General features: G+C 51.2%; 1 protein-coding gene across 3 annotated transcripts in view; it reads left to right on the forward strand.

Moving 5' to 3' along the window:
• Window positions 1-612: 612 nt before the first annotated feature.
• MN1 (MN1 proto-oncogene, transcriptional regulator) overlaps window positions 613-15,410 on the forward strand; it is a 117,660-nt gene continuing 102,862 nt past the window's right edge. For all 3 annotated transcript variants that reach the window (XM_075041110.1, XM_075041111.1, XM_075041112.1), the window contains exon 1: window positions 613-4,177. In XM_075041110.1, the coding sequence (XP_074897211.1) occupies window positions 739-4,177 (3,439 nt within the window). In that variant the 5' untranslated portion in view covers window positions 613-738. The remainder of the gene's footprint in view (window positions 4,178-15,410) is intronic.

Genomic DNA, 15,410 nt, shown 5'->3' on the forward strand with positions numbered 1-15,410 from the left:
GAGTGCGGGACCGGCCGCGCCTGGCGGGCGGCGCGGGTCCCCAGTCCCGCCGGTCGGTTCCGGCCGCCCGGTGCCCCCCCGCCGCCCGGCGCCCCGGGGCTCCGCGCGGCTGCCCGGCCGCCCGCGCTCCGTGCGCCGCGGGAGCAGCGGCGGCGGCGGTGCCGCCGGCCCCGGGGCGAGCGGAGCGGGGCGGGCGGGGCGCGGGGCCGGGCGGCGCGGCGGAGCCACCTTAACGGCGAGCCCCGCCCCGGGCCGCGCGGCGCTCATTGGCGCAGCCCCGATGGCTGAAATTCATCGCTGAAATGCAAAACTTGTTGCTGCTCCGCCAGCGCCGGGTGAGAGCGAGGGAGCGCGCAGGGGAGCGCGGCGCAGCCGTCCCAGCGCCCGCCTGCAGCGCCGGCTCCGCCGCCCGCACCGGCCCCGCCGCCCCGCCGCCGCCGGAGCCCTGCGAGCCGCGGGCAGCGCACGGCGGGCCGGCGATGCGGCGCGCAGCTCCCGGGCGCCGGAGCCTATGAGCGGCGGCGCGCCGCCCCGTCGGCTCTCGGGCAGCGCAGCGCGGCCGGCGCCGGGCGGCAGCGAGCGGCGAGCCGCCGGGGTGAGCGCGGGCGGGCGGCCGGTGCCAGCGGCGCGGCGGCGCGGCAGGATGTGAGCGGGGCGGCCGAGCGGCGGCCGGCGCGGCGGGGAGCGGGACGGCGGAGCGGCGCGGAGCGGCCATGCCCTTCTGAGGAGCCGCGCAGGATGTTCGGGCTGGAGCAGTTCGAGCCGCAGAGCAGCAGCCGGAGCGGCGGGCAGGCGGAGCGGGGCTTCGGCCAGCCCGGACTGAGCATGAGCGCGCACTTCAAGGCGCCGGCCTTCCCCGGCGGCGGCCCGGCGGCGGCTGCGGTGGACCCGGCCCTGGGCGCGCTGGGCGAGCCGCCCCTCCTGGGAATGAACATGAGCCTGGCCGGGGACGCCTACGGCTTCCCGGGCCGCGGCCCCGCCGAGCTGCACGGCGGCGGCATGCAGCCGCCGGTGCACGGCTTCTTCGGCGGGCAGCAGCCGCACGGCGGCCACGGCGGCGCCCACCACCCCCACCAGCACCCCCCGCACTTCGGCGGCAACTTCGGGCCCGACCCCGGCGCCTCCTGCGTGCACGGCGGCCGGCTCCTGGGCTACAGCGGCGCGCTGGGCGGGCAGACGGCGTTCGCCGACGGCTACGAGCACATGGCCGAGAGCCAGGGCGGCGAGGGCTTCGGGCAGCAGCGCCCCGGGAACCTGCCCGACTTCCAGCACCACAGCGCCGGGGCCTCCAGCCACGCCGTGCCGGCGCCTTGCCTGCCCCTCGACCAGTCCCCCAACCGCGCCGCCTCCTTCCACGGGCTGCCGGCGGCCGGCTCCTCCGAGCCCCACGGCCTGGAGCCGCGGCGGCTCCCCGCGCAGGGCGGCGTGGACTCGCTGGAATACAATTACCCCGGCGACGGCCCTGCCGGCCACTTCGAGCTGCCCGTCTTCTCCCCGTCGGAGCCCGAGGGGCAGCTGCCGCACTACGGCGGTGGGCGGCAGGTGCCGGCGGGCAGCGGCTTCGCAGGGACGCCGGCCCTGGCCCGGGCGCCGGGCATGGCCGTGGCCAAGGCGCACCCGCCGCAGCAGCACGGCGTCTTCTTCGAGCGCTTCGGGGGGGCGCGGAAGATGTCCGCCAGCCTGGAGCCGGGGGCCAGCGCCAGGCACCCGCTGATGCAGCAGCAGCAGCCGCCGCCGCCGCAACCGCCGCAGCAGCCGCCGGGCTTGCTGGCCAGACAGAACTCCTGCCCGCCAGCCATCCCTAGGCAACAGCAAACAGAAGCCAACGCTCCCAACCCCAACCTGCAGGACAATGGGCCCATAATGCAGAACCAGCATGCACAGTTTGAATACCCTATTCACAGACTGGAGAACAGGAATATGCATCCCTACACCGACCCCGTGTTTAATATGCAGCACCCTCCTCCGCAACAGCCACCAAATCAAAGACTGCAGCACTTCGATGCCCCCTACGTGAGCGTCGCCAAGAGGCCGCGGTTCGACTTCCCTGGCAACCCTGGCGTCGAGCGCTGCGCCTCCTGGGGCAGCGGCATGCATGGCCCCACCATGGAGAGCCACCTCTCCCCGACGGCCTACCCCGGCCTGCCGGGTGAATTCACCCCACCGGCGCCCGAGGCCTTCGGGGGGCCGCTGCCGCACAGCGGCCCCGAGCACCCGGCGCTGGCGCAGCGCCAGAACGCGGCCCTGGTGATGAAGCAGATGGCCTCGCGCAGCCAGCAGCGCCTGCGGCCGCCCAGCCTGCAGCAGCTGGGGCACCACGGTGAGGTGGGCCCGCCTGGCGGCCTGCCCCCGCCCGCCTTCGAGCGGGAGGCCGGTGGCAGCGGCCGCGGCTTCGACCCGCCGGCACCGCACCTGGCCCCCGACAGCGCCTGGTTCGCGGGCCCGCCGCCGCCTGGGGAGCTGCTGCCGCGGCGCATGGCGGCGCCGGGGCTGCCGGCCGAGGCGGCCCCCCACGAGCTGGGCCTGCAGCCGGGCGGTGCCGCCGTGCTCTTCCGGCCGGGCACCAGCGGGCTGGGGCTGCAGGAGCCGCTGCGGATGGCGGGCGAGGGGCCGGCGCAGGCCCTGCCCTCGCCTGGCGTCCACCCTCCCTTCGCGCCCGCCATGGGCGGCCTCTCGCAGCTGCAGTCGCCGGGCGGCGGCGTGGCGCTGCCCAGTGCCCCCGCCGAGCGCCGTGGCCCCACTGACTTCGCTGCCCAGCCAGGCTTCCCCTTTGCGGCAGCAGCGCGGCAGCCGGTGGCCCACGGGGCCGCGCCCGCCCTCAGCGCCTCACCAGGTGCCTACCCGCCGCCCCCGCCCGAGTTCCCCCCACCACCACCGCCGCGGCCTGCCGCCAGCAAGCTGGGCGCCCTCTCGCTGGGCTCCTTCAGCAAGCCGGCCAGCAAGGACAACGTCTTCGGGCAGAGCTGCCTGGCCGCCCTCTCCACTGCCTGCCAGAACATGATCGCCAGCCTGGGTGCTCCCAACCTCAACGTCACCTTCAACAAGAAGAGCCCGGCCGAGGCCAAGCGCAAGCTCAGCCAGGCTGAGCCCGACCCGCCGCCGCCTGCTGCCCCAGACTACTTCCCGGCGGGGCCGCCGGCAGGCGGGGGCGGCGCGGGCAAGACGGCGGGCGCTGCCCCACTGCTGCCCGCCGAGAGCAGCCTCTCACCTGGCTACACCCTGGAGCCGGCGGCCGGCGGAGAGGGGAAGGCGGGCGGTGGGCGGGGGCGGGGCCGCCGGAAACGGGACAGTGGGCACGTCAGCCCCGGCACCTTCTTCGAGAAGTTCTCGGCCACGGAAGGCGGCGGGGCCGGCGTCAGCCCGGGGCAGCCAGCGGTGCCGGTGGCGGCGGGGGGCCCGCCGGGGGCCGTGGGCGCAGAGCGTGGCGGGGGCACCCCCCACGACAAGCCCCTGACCTCGCCCTCCTGGGGCAAGGGCGGCGAGCTGCTGCTGGGGGAGCAGCCCGACCTGATGTCTTCCCTGGACAGCGGCATCCAGAGCGTGACCAAGTCGGACGGTAGCTCCCCGCACGTGGACTTTCCTGACGAGGTCAGCACCAGCTACGGCAACGAGGACGAGGTGTCCTCCAGCTCCGACAACGCCGCCTCCAAGCCCACCCGCAGCCCGCTGCTGGGTGGCTCGCCCAAGCTGCCCCGCGCGGAGCACGCACTTCTCAACGGACAGAAGCCCCTGGCCCTCGGCCTCCTCAATACGTCTACCTCGACCCCCGACAGCTACGGGCTCAGCACCACGGCGGGCACCCACCCAGGCACGCCGAGCATGGAGCAGGTGCGGACCCCCACGAGCACCTCGGCCCAGGATGAGATCCACCCCCTGGAGATCCTGCAAGCGCAGATCCAGCTCCAGCGGCAGCAGTTCAGCATCTCGGAAGACCAGCCCTTGGGGCTGAAGAGCAAGAAGGGGGAGTGCGCGGGGCAGAACGGGGACAGCGACCTGGGCAGCTGCTGCTCGGAGGGCGTCAAGGGCGCCATGAGCACCATCGACCTGGACTCCCTGATGGCGGAGCACAACTCCACCTGGTACCTGCCCGGCGAGAAGGCCCTGATGGAGGGGCAGGAGGAGGACAAGCCCATGGCGCCCTGGGAGAAGCCCAAGCCCCCGAACCCAAGCAAAGAAGGTATCGGTCATCCCGCGCGGGTGCTGGCCCACGGCAGCGGGGACGGTGGGCTGCTCGGGGAAGGGGAGGTGGCGGGGCTGTGGCCCTGGGCTGCTGGGCACACCCTGGCTCCAGACCCGCTCCACCAATGGTGGGGACCTCGGTGGGTGCAGGGTGCCTTCCCGTCCTGCGCTGGGGCTGTGGGATGGCGGGTGGCTCTGCTGGGGTGGCCAGTGGCAGGGACGAAGCGCCTGCTACCCGGCCGTCCCCAGGTGACGGCCATCCCCATCCCCATCGTGCTTCCTGGGGAGTGGCCCCCCAAGGGCTGTGGCGGCCCCGGCTGGGACGGGACTCTTGGGGGTGCTGAGCAGAGGGGCTGCTGGTGGAGCCCCAGCCACGCTGCCGGGCCTGGGGGGCTGCGGAGGGGGGCTGCGGTGTAGGGTGCCGTGGAGGGGGCTCCCGGCAGAGCCCCGTTGGGCTGCTGGGCTGGGCTGCCGGGTGTGGGGTGCTGAGGAGGGGGCTCCTGCAGAGTCCCACTGGGCATGGGGTGCCACGAAGGGGGCTCCTGCAGAGCCCCACTGGGCATGCGGTCCTGAGGAGGGGGCTCCCGCAGAGCCCCGTGCCGGCTGAGCCTTCCAGCCACTTCCCCCAAACTGTTACGGAGGTTTTCCTAAACAGAGAAAACACGCATTTGTTAGTGGTGCTGTCCCTCCGATTCCAGGTATTTCCCTGCTTGCATTAAGAGCCTACCAGCAGTGGGATACTGAACTGAAAGGCTCTTAACGTTTTTTTTTTTTCTTTACTAGAAAGGCAATTTAAAATAAGGCTCTGGGTCTGCTGGTATAAAACTTGCTTAGTTGACAGATGTTTAATTTCAACATTAGTTGTCATTTTTGATCCTTCCCCATGTCCAGAGGGCATCATAATTCCCCAAGCTCAGGAAAAAAATATTTTAATGGAAAGCCCCCTATTATAAAAGCTGTTGAAGATAAAGATGATTATAGATTCAATTGGTTTCTATTTTATTGTATCAAAGCTATATTTTCCAAACTGCCTGGCTGTGTGTGTGAATATTACAATAGATGCACGTGGAAGTACCTGCTGTATGAATGCATGCAGGCTATTTTTTGATGTGCTTTAAGTACACGTGCGTAATTTACGCCATATAAACTCATTATTTGTGCCTAGGAAAGTTGATGTTTTGTTACCGCTAGCATAGTTTGAAATTATTTTCATTACATTTGGTGGTACAGACTGACTTTTTACAGTCCTCTGCGTTTCGTGATTTCACTAAGAAAGGTGTTGGGAAAATCAAAAGGGAGCTGGTTTGAAAACTGGGCAATTTCCTACCCCCGGTTCTGGTTGGCTTTCCAGCTTTGGCTTTCTGAAGCGTGAATCCTAGCCCCCACGGTTTGTCTCTTTGTTCATGTTTAATGCCCAGCGCAGGAGACTCTCATTTCAAGCGGGAGTGTTTAGCATGCACAGCAGACTCTAGGAAGCCCATCAGCATTCTCCATGCTTCACCCAGGCAAGGACATAAATTGGTTTGTTTGGGGCCCTTCTTTTCCATTTTTAAATGGAGTTGCACACAGCATCCTTCCTGGCCCCTTCTCTTTTATTGTTTCTTGTACACAACATCTAGATCTGACTGGATCAATAGCTAGTTAGCACAAATCACAGTTCCTGTCACTTCTACCTTGGCAGACTCGAACACATATATACGTTCTCTCACACACACGCGCGCACATCCCCCCGTTATGTGTGCACTCTCACACACACACACATGCATACAGATATGCAGATCTACACACCGTGCTGTTTTTAGAAATAGATTTTAAAAAAGTAACGTATTCTATAGATCTTAATTTCATGGATTAAAAAAAAAATCCTGAGCAGTGATTTAATCCTGAACAGCACATTTATTAAAAGTGTAATTTGGCTTAAAATTATGTGTATTTTGTGTATATGTGTCACATGGAGCCATGCTTTCTTTAACGTCTTTAACAGCACTCCTACGTTCACTTTGATCGCCGCTGTTCTTAGTAACATCTAGTGAAATAAGTAATTGCTTTCTGGTCGCGATAACCACAATGTTGCCATTAAAACAGTTCATCACTTGGAAGGAAAACCATTTAATCAGTGTTCCTGTATAAGGATATGTTTTAGTATTTCAGAGGCTTAACATAAAATAGCAAACCAGTTTTACAACAATGCATAGAGACACTCATTCTGTTTCACACTTTAGTCACTTACAGGATTTGAGTGGGCTGGTTCTTCGGATGAGGAAATTCATAGAGACCAGTGGAGAATTTACTTTAACTGTTGTTGGAAGTGATAAAGATACAATAGGTGAGACAAAACGGGCTGTTCTCCTCAGTTAGTAGAAATAATTTAACTTTACATTGCTATACCCCCGAATGTTTGAAATTGTGTTTAAGAAAAGGCTTTATTTATCCAGTGACTGAGATTTTAGGTGACTGGGATTTGCATCCGTGGTATTTGTTCCAGCAGTTCCCCAGTGTATGCATGCAGGTTGAATGCACAGGCTTCAGACAGCACTCCTCCAAATTTCAAGGAGTGCCTAAATGTGCTTAATACTGCGCTGGGGAAGCGTTCACCATTTTGTAGTTCTGTGCAATGTTAAGAGTGAAATTAGTTGTTAGACCCAAGTTCCCTCACCAGCATGTAGGCATTGTTGGTGGGCTTCTTAATTACACCTGCCGTGACGGGAGGGAAAGCGTTTGGTGATTTATTCCTATTGTGGCACTGCCGCAATCTGCACCAGCGGCGGCTCCGTGGGCTCTGAGCGGGGCGGAGGAAGGGACGGCGGGTGTCGGAGGGCAGGTGTCCCCCTTCCCGCCGCTCTCCTCCCGTGGCGTGGAGCGAGTGCCGGGGCCAGAGGCTCTGGCTTCGCTGCCAGCTGTGGAGGCACAGCGTTGGAACGGACAGGCTCCCCGAAATGTGGCAGAATCAGGAACTTTTCAAATACTTCATTAATGCCCAGATTACTGGGGGAAACAACTTGTTTGAGTTGTTTTAATGGCTGGTCAGATTCTTAAAGCTCATCTCTTTTTTCTCATAATGGCATTAGAATGATTTGCTAATGTCTAGCAATCTGTGTGAGCTGTGAGCTTTGAAGGTAGAAGGGAGCAGATAACGTTATTTCAGACACCTGTGCTGTAGGTGCCCTTGTAACGTGTACACACCTACATCATTTAGTGATAGCCTTTAGCCAGGTCTGTGCATATGTTCACGTTTTGTTTCTGAATTTAACATTATTAATGCTGGCTGGACATTGGTCTTCGCTGAAATGCGATTTTCCGCAAGGAGTTTTCTCTGATACATTGCTTCTTGTGCTAACATGTTTTACGTGAAGTGGCTGATTGGTTTTTTTTCCCCCAAAATGCTTTCTAGAATTTCATGTTTTCCTCTGCAGCTAGAACTGGGAGTGAGATATAATAATACTGAGTCTAGAGAGGTTGTGTTGACTTCCAACCCCGCAGCTCTAGCTAACAAAGAATAACCAGATCAAACTCACTTAAAAATTGAGGGCCAGTTTAATGGGGTTTTGCTTTGCCTGGTTTGACTGAACCAGAACAATTTCCCCTTTAGTGAAATATTGATTAGTATTCTCTAGAAACCCAGTAATTAAGTGCTGGTAGGGTTTTGGTTTTAGTTTTTAATTGAAATTTTGAAGGTCCCATACTGCAGATGTCAGGTGAAGATGTCAGTATGTAACCTAGAACCATGCAGGTGTTGACTGGAAAAAATAAGAATATGTTCAGTTGCTCGGTAGCCGTTGGGCTCGTCTGTCCGAGCTGATGAGCATGTGCAGTGCAACATGGTTACTTTTCATCTTTGAGGTTTTGTTAATATTTCATCGTAACACCGAACCTATCATTTGAATGAGCCAGCAGGCCAAAACTCGTGACGAAGCAGTATGTAACGTCCGTAAATTACTACCAAATACATTAACAAAGGTCAAATTTGGTCCAGATGTGGCTAGGAGCCTTTGTTTTCTTTCTCTTCCTAGTACGTTCTGCTGCGTGCTTTTATTTTAAATACTGCTAAATTCTTTTAGACGTCCCCTGACCAAGGGACTAGGTTTGTTTACTGAGACCGAGTTTGTCAGACCTCTTGTGAGGTATTTCAAACACTTAAATATCATTGAAAGCAATATGTGATTTGGAATGGGTTTGTACTGTACTGAGGGTTGTTGGAAATGAGTTCACTGACTAAGCTCAGCGCACTTTGCAGCGATGGATCTGTGATTCCCGATGCTGCTTTGTTTGCTTGAAAGAGCTGTTTAAACTTACACAAGGAATTTTAACAGTTAGTGAAAAAAACGCTATTGCCTTTGCCAAGAAGTTACGTGATATACTCCACAGATATGAAATACACATCTTTAATAAATGATCTGGATTAGCATGCGGATTTATGAGGAAAGAGTACTCCCATTTGCATATCATAGGAGAGAGTTCGGTGTGCATTAGATTTGGGTTTAACAGGATCTTTTAAACTCTTCTGACCTGTCCAAAAAAAAACCCAAAAAAACCCCAAGAGATTGCCCCAGTTTGGCTTGGCTTCGTGTGAATGAGAGTAATACTCTATTGTTTACTTTGACCGACTATCATTTTTAATATTTTCTGCTAGAAAGTGGCCCTGTTTAGGAATGTTTTCCTTTGTTTTATAAACATTCTGCAGCAGTGTGTTTGTAGACCTTCATGGCAAATATTAGAGAAGGCAAGGGGCAGAGTTTTCAGTAGTATTTGCTATTGCTGCTGTAACGCACTAAGATATTTAATGCAGAAAGTGTGTGAATTTATTGGCATTTCAGTAACTACCATAGCCACTCTGTTTGCCTTTACATCCCTCCATCTGTCTGTCTATTAATTTTTGGCCTTTAGATTTACCTGTTCCGCTCATTTTAGTGGACAGTCTAGCTGTATTTGAATTAATGCAGATCACAAATTTAGTTTGTGTCATGATGCTTTCTTTTACCAAAGTCTGTTATTCTATAATGGCACGTTTAGTTATGAGGTTAGTTTTAACTGGATTGTTTTGTACATACTTCGTGTGAGAGAGTGCATGAGACAGGCTTTGAGGGATATAATTCTTGAAATGGGTATGTGAATGTGCTTCAGATCTTTACATATGATGTAAAGGGAAATGAATTAGACTTAATATTTATATATGAGCTTAGATGACAGCACAGATTTATTCTGATCTGTGATGTATTGCACCATGTCTGCTCTTAATTTCAACATGCAATACCTGTTTTTTTACCAATGACCTAGTGAAATGCTCTGCCATGAAACTGCAAATATTTTTTTGCTAAAAAACGTTATTAATTAGCAATACCTACAGATACGGTTTGTCATTGCTTGTATAGAGCAAAGGATAAGGCATTAAACAAAAGTCTAACCTAAAAGTATATGGGCTGTTTTTATTTGTACCAGCTGACTCAGCTTCTGCAATGTTCTGTACGAGGGAGAGGTTTTGATACAGCAAAATGTCTTTATGTGGCCATATAAAATTTTAGTACTAGACAAATTACTGTACATTTTTAGTCTGTGGTTTCCTGTGTGTTTCTATTAAGTACGAGTAGAGCATCCACTGAAAGTGTAAAGGCAGCTCTAAAATGAATCTTCAGGTGGCCTAACACATAAGCTTTTTTTAATGCTAAATTTACTGAAATATTATAAACGGTTTAATTATGTAATGCCTAGAGCACATTGAGAATATCAAAAGAGACCAGTCAAATTGTGGGTAGTGGGATCCTTCCCTGTTTTGTTGCTAGCATAAAATAGATCATCCTTAACGTGTTTCGGGCTGGAGCGCTTCGTATGCAGACAGCATGGATAACGTCGTGGCCACCGCTCGAGCCAGCAGTCGGCTTTCTGTCAAACTGTTCTGGTTTTTCCACTGAAAAATCTAAGCCCTTGAAAAGAACAAAATTTGCACCTGCAAATACATGCTTATAGCTTGCAGGATATTTTTAAGATTGATACGTTGGGTTTTTTTAATACAGAATTATTCTTGTTTCATTTATTTGAGGGGCGTTTAGAGCTTCCGTTAATGAGGTATATTTAGAACATGGCTTGCTTGTGCACTTCCTCAGCACCAGTTCTTGGGTTAGGGACACAGGGCAGGGAACCCTATGGAAATTAAATAGGTGAAGCTGTGGAATCTTCCAGGAAATTCAGGGTCTGCCCTGACTTTCTTGATCTTGGTTAGATTTCTCAACTTTTAAAATGTAAATCTGAATTTTTGCTATTCTGTAGATAGACCCAGTTTGCACATAGTGATAACATGACTAGCTTATGTAAAAATACTGATATTCTTTGTGGATAGCTGCTTTTCCTTTGCAAAACACTTTTGTGTTGGTGCAGTTAAAACATTATGAATTATTAGTGACCTTTTTTAATGCAAATATTATATTTTTTTAAAATTTAAATATATTTTATGCATTATGTGCCAATGTTACAAAGTGAAATACCTTTTAAATTTAAAGCTGAGAATTGAACAGCTGGAGGTCTAATCCATTAATTTTTACAAGTTGACTTTCTTAATACTTCAAAGAGAACATCTTAGATGATATTGCTTTGCTACTTCCCTCCTCAGCACCCCTTCTTCTCAGCTCCCCCCCAATGCCCTCTCTTCTAAGTCTTTATGTTCTGCTCATCTCCTGGCAAATGACAAAAGCATATGTGTGCGGGGAATGCATTTTCCTTAGTTGATGTAGTAAGTTGTAAGACTTGATGATCTAGAAATGTACTCTCTTAGTGTCGCACTTTTTGTCTACATACTGATGCAAAAAATATTGTGGTTACTGCTTTTCTAGTAGTCTTCTCCCCCGTACTTGAGTTATTTTTTGTAACAGTACAGGCATTACCCTAAGAGTATTTGTGTTCAGCGGCCATGTGTTCTGGGCTTGTATCCTTTTGAGACACCTGACTAAAACCTAGAATGCATCCCTTCCCATAGGATTGGGTTTGATCCATGCTGGCCATTTTTAAATGAAGTTTTTCCAAGTTTTTTCTTGCCCCTCTTAGATGATAACTGTTTAATCACATCTTACAATTTCACTCCCCCAAATGCATGTATGTATCAGTCACAGGAAGCTCCTGAGAATGAACCATTTCTCATCTGCATGCTTAACTTCTGCTGGGAGTCTTTAGTTGTGCAATTTATGTCTGTTTGTTTTCAATTTTAGGAAATCTATTTGTGTCAGTTTAGTATTTTAACATAAAAACGCAGTATGACACTGCGCCATCTAAATTTTTATTAGCTTTTAAGATTTGTCTAAAGGAGGTTTTTTTGGTTTGGTAAGCAGAAGACTGGTTACGTTTAAGTGCTGCTTTGATAGATTTTTTTTTACATTAAAATAAATACAGTTTATTTGAGTTTAAACACAAACAACACATGTGTGAGCTCTGCAGGGCTCCACTAGTTCTCTGCTGCAGAGTGTTGTGTTAGGGACGGCACTGCAGCCTCGCTTTAATGACCAGTTTGCTTCAACTTGTGGATATTTATCTTTTCTTCCCCCCACCCTGTTTGGAGCATTTAAAAAGCGAGATGAGGAAAGTGAGTTGCTACCTTTTTTTCATTTAACTCTCTTACCTTCAGTTCTGACCACTGGGCCTTTAGGACTTGATACTCTTGATCACAGAAAAGCCTGTAATCAGTCAGTAGTTGGGAGACAGTGTTTTTTTGTGGTAAAATATATGTTTTCAGAGTTAAGTCTGCATTTAATTAATTTTGTGAATTAGTATTCACAAAATATTAGAAAGCATTTGTATTGCTAATAGAAAGATCATACTGAGGCTGAGGAAGCACAGTTAATTGAAAAAGCAGCCATTTGTAAAGTGAAGAAAATTTTAAAACATTTCATACCCTAATTAAGAATATACTCCTGATTTAAAATTGAGAATATTAATTTGCTGTGTGAAGCAAATACACTAAAAACCCCTGGAAACAGTCATATCCTTCCTTCCTCCTCTTAATCCTCTCCCAAAATGCAGTTTAAGAAGAAAAGCATGACTTTTTCCTTTTTTTTTTTTTTTTTTTTTTTAATGTAGCCTGAAACCATTTTGCTAGAAAGATGTAAATTGATCCATTAACATAGGAAATGAAGGCTGGACTGGGGTTATTATCTGGTCAGAATTTTAGGATCTCTTTCCTAGAAAAATCTTCCACTAATTTTTTTTGGGGGGGTGGGTATAATCTTCCTCTATCATGACATTTTAAAGCCTTTTGGTCTTGGGTAAGAAGTCACGGGAAGCAGAGGATGCTGTAGATGAAGGATGTCTGAGAGACACAGATGTGAATGCATTGCAAGTAGGGCCGGGTCCCGAGGGACCAGAACTGAGCGTTCCCTCCCATCCACTGCTGGAGGTGATGCTCCGATTGTCTGTTGGGTGAAAACAGGCAGAGAGGGAGCGTCTGCCTGAGTGTTCCCATCTCCTGGCTAGATGGCACAGTCGGTCAAGTCATTACCATTGCACTTATGGATACTTGGGTTTATATTTGATTTAGATTGCAGTGGAGTCTGTATTCAGGTCCCACTCTATTCTTATTTTTATTATTTAAGATCATATTTATTGCACCATAAATTGACGTGGTCCTTTAGAAACCTGGGAGACGTTCCCACTGCTAAAGATTTACAGTGCAAATGAGATAAAACAGACGTCGTTCGGCCACGCAGCTGCCAGTGTACCAGGGACCACCTCCTTCTCTGGGGGCTCGCTGGTCCCGGTAAACTAGCAGCTGTGTGGCTGAATGACCGCGGTGCTGCCGGGGCTTTGGCAGAGGATGCTGGTGGGGCGCACAGCGGGCTCCTGTGCTGGCAGAGCTGGAGGGAACCTGGGGACAAGTCTGGGCACTTGGATGCCCGATAAAGGCTGGCACGCTGGGACTGAACGGTGCTGGGGTGGAGTGTGCAACCGGGGGTCTGGTGGTGGTTAGGAAGTACGTGTAGGCAGGGGGAATGGAGGGCTGAGAGTGTCTTGTCCCACTTGGAAATCTCATTTCTGCATTGATTACTTCTTCCTCCGGTGCATTTGGTGGGGACAGAGTGGCCGTACTGCCCTCCCCGGTGCAGCATTTCTCCTCTCCTGCAAAAACGAAAAGAAAAAAAACAGTTATGGCACTTCTGATCCAGAGTGTGAGTGAATTTCTAAATGAATTTCTCAGTCTGAGCAACAGGGAAAGAAACTGAAATGATGTGGAAGTAGTTTGATGCGAGATGGGTTTTCACCTCCTCCAGATGCCTGTGGACGGAAGCATCACCGCGGATGAGCTTCTCCTCTCCTCTCCTCTCTCTCCCCCTCTCCTCTCTCCTCCGTGGAGGGGAGAGGAGGGTCCTTCCCCCGCCAGGGCCTGACCCCAAGGTTTGAGCTATCTGGTACATCACAGCTCTCTGGTATGACTTAAGCCTGGAGTTGTCCTGATGTAATATTGCTAGAAACAGAGTATCCCTTAGACGTGTAATGCAGCCAGATAACTTTTTGCATGTAATGTTAACAGGTATTTTTGATCTGACTCACTTGTTTTGTTAATTTTTATTGGTGCCAAAATGTTAGGCTGAAAAACTTTTTCTGCCTAGTCTGAAGAGTAGCCCAAATTTCAGACCAAATGCAGTTTTAAAAGCAAGAAAATAATAAATGTGCCCATTGTTTGTATTCTAAAAAAAAAAAAAAAAAAGGAATTCCCCAGTAAACATAATAAAAATTACCACAATCTATGAGACAATAATTCTGAAACACTTTAAAAATAGTATTATCATTCAAAGTGCAAAGCAGCTGGTATTTTATGATGGAACAGATTTTATTGTTGCTGGATATAGGGTCAAACACTTGCAACACATTCTTGATTTAACAAACCAAAAACACAAGTGCTTTTTTGAAGATATAATCAGTATGATTTTTTTTTCCCCTGGATGCTGTAGTTCCCTTCTCTACCTCTAAATATAGGCACACGCTGTTCTTTTTATGCTGGGAGAAATAGCTAGCATCCCAAATCCCTGTGCTCGCTCTCTACCACGCCGTCATTCTAAAGGCATAGGAAAAAATAGGACTGTCTCAAGTATAATTAAAATCTCATACTAGCTATTTTGAGATAGGCAGATCCCCCCAAAAAGAAAGAACAGCAAAACATTTCTTCATTCTTGTTCTTTTTAATTATTATTATTTGCCATCAATGGGAAGTTTCATACCATTGTCTGTTAATTCGTTGTAGTGCTCTCAGAACAGATATGAATTGCGATGGCTCGAAAACTGCGGGGGGACTGGGGCAATTGTCACAGGAAAAGCTACAGGGAGCTTGGGGGTAGCCACAGTTATTTGCGTTATCTTTACTTTTAAACTTTGTGCATGCAAGGTAGTATCGTACCTTACATGATGAAGTGATTTGTCCTGTAGATGAATCAAGTTAGTATACTATGTCCTGATTTTACTTACTTTAGCTGAGGTGCTTATGGGAATTGCAGAAACGAATTTGCTGCTTGCAGCCACAGGGGTCCTGGGTGCTCCGGGTTCCCGCGTGCTCTGGATTCCCATGGTCCGGGCTCTGCCAGGACTCCCGAACATGCGGCTGAATGCCTGGCTGCTGGTGTGCTGGGGGACTCTGGCTGCTGTGGGCTGACCAGTGCCACTTCGGAAGCCTGGGTTTTTAACAAAGCAGTGAAGTTTTACTTCAAATAATTATCCAAATCCTCTTGCATTTTGTGTAGTTTTTTCTAGAGTGGTTTATGCCAATGGTGCCGAAATACTTCAGTTACAGAAAAGAATAGATTAAAAATCTTCTCCTTGAATCAGACAAATGTGAGCTTCAGGAGCTGGAGAAACATGCAGTTGGAGAGATTGTGATACAATTACGTTTTTATGTCTACCTATTAAGCATAATGAAGGGTTGGTTGCTGGCCTTAAATTTGGAAAGAGCTTACTGTAAAGCTTAAAACAGAAGTAGATTCCTGTAATTACTGCTTCCTGTAATTACTTTGCAGTGAGGAGTATGGCTAGGTAAAGGGAATAAAAACTATTCATTGTCCAATTGTATTTCCATAACTGCTGCACTTTTAAATGTCTGTTTTGAAAGATAAAATTTTTTGTTATACTCATTTTCAGAAGTAAGCTAATAAAAGCCAACAGAGGGCGGGGGGGGGCGGCGGGGAAGAGGTGAAGAATGTCAAATGCACAGTGCTTAGAAAACATACAGCTTTAACTTCTTTTGTGAGCCCTGCTACATTATTTGA

Source organism: Buteo buteo, chromosome 11 (assembly GCF_964188355.1).
Source record: "Buteo buteo chromosome 11, bButBut1.hap1.1, whole genome shotgun sequence".
Lineage (NCBI taxonomy): Eukaryota > Metazoa > Chordata > Aves > Accipitriformes > Accipitridae > Buteo > Buteo buteo.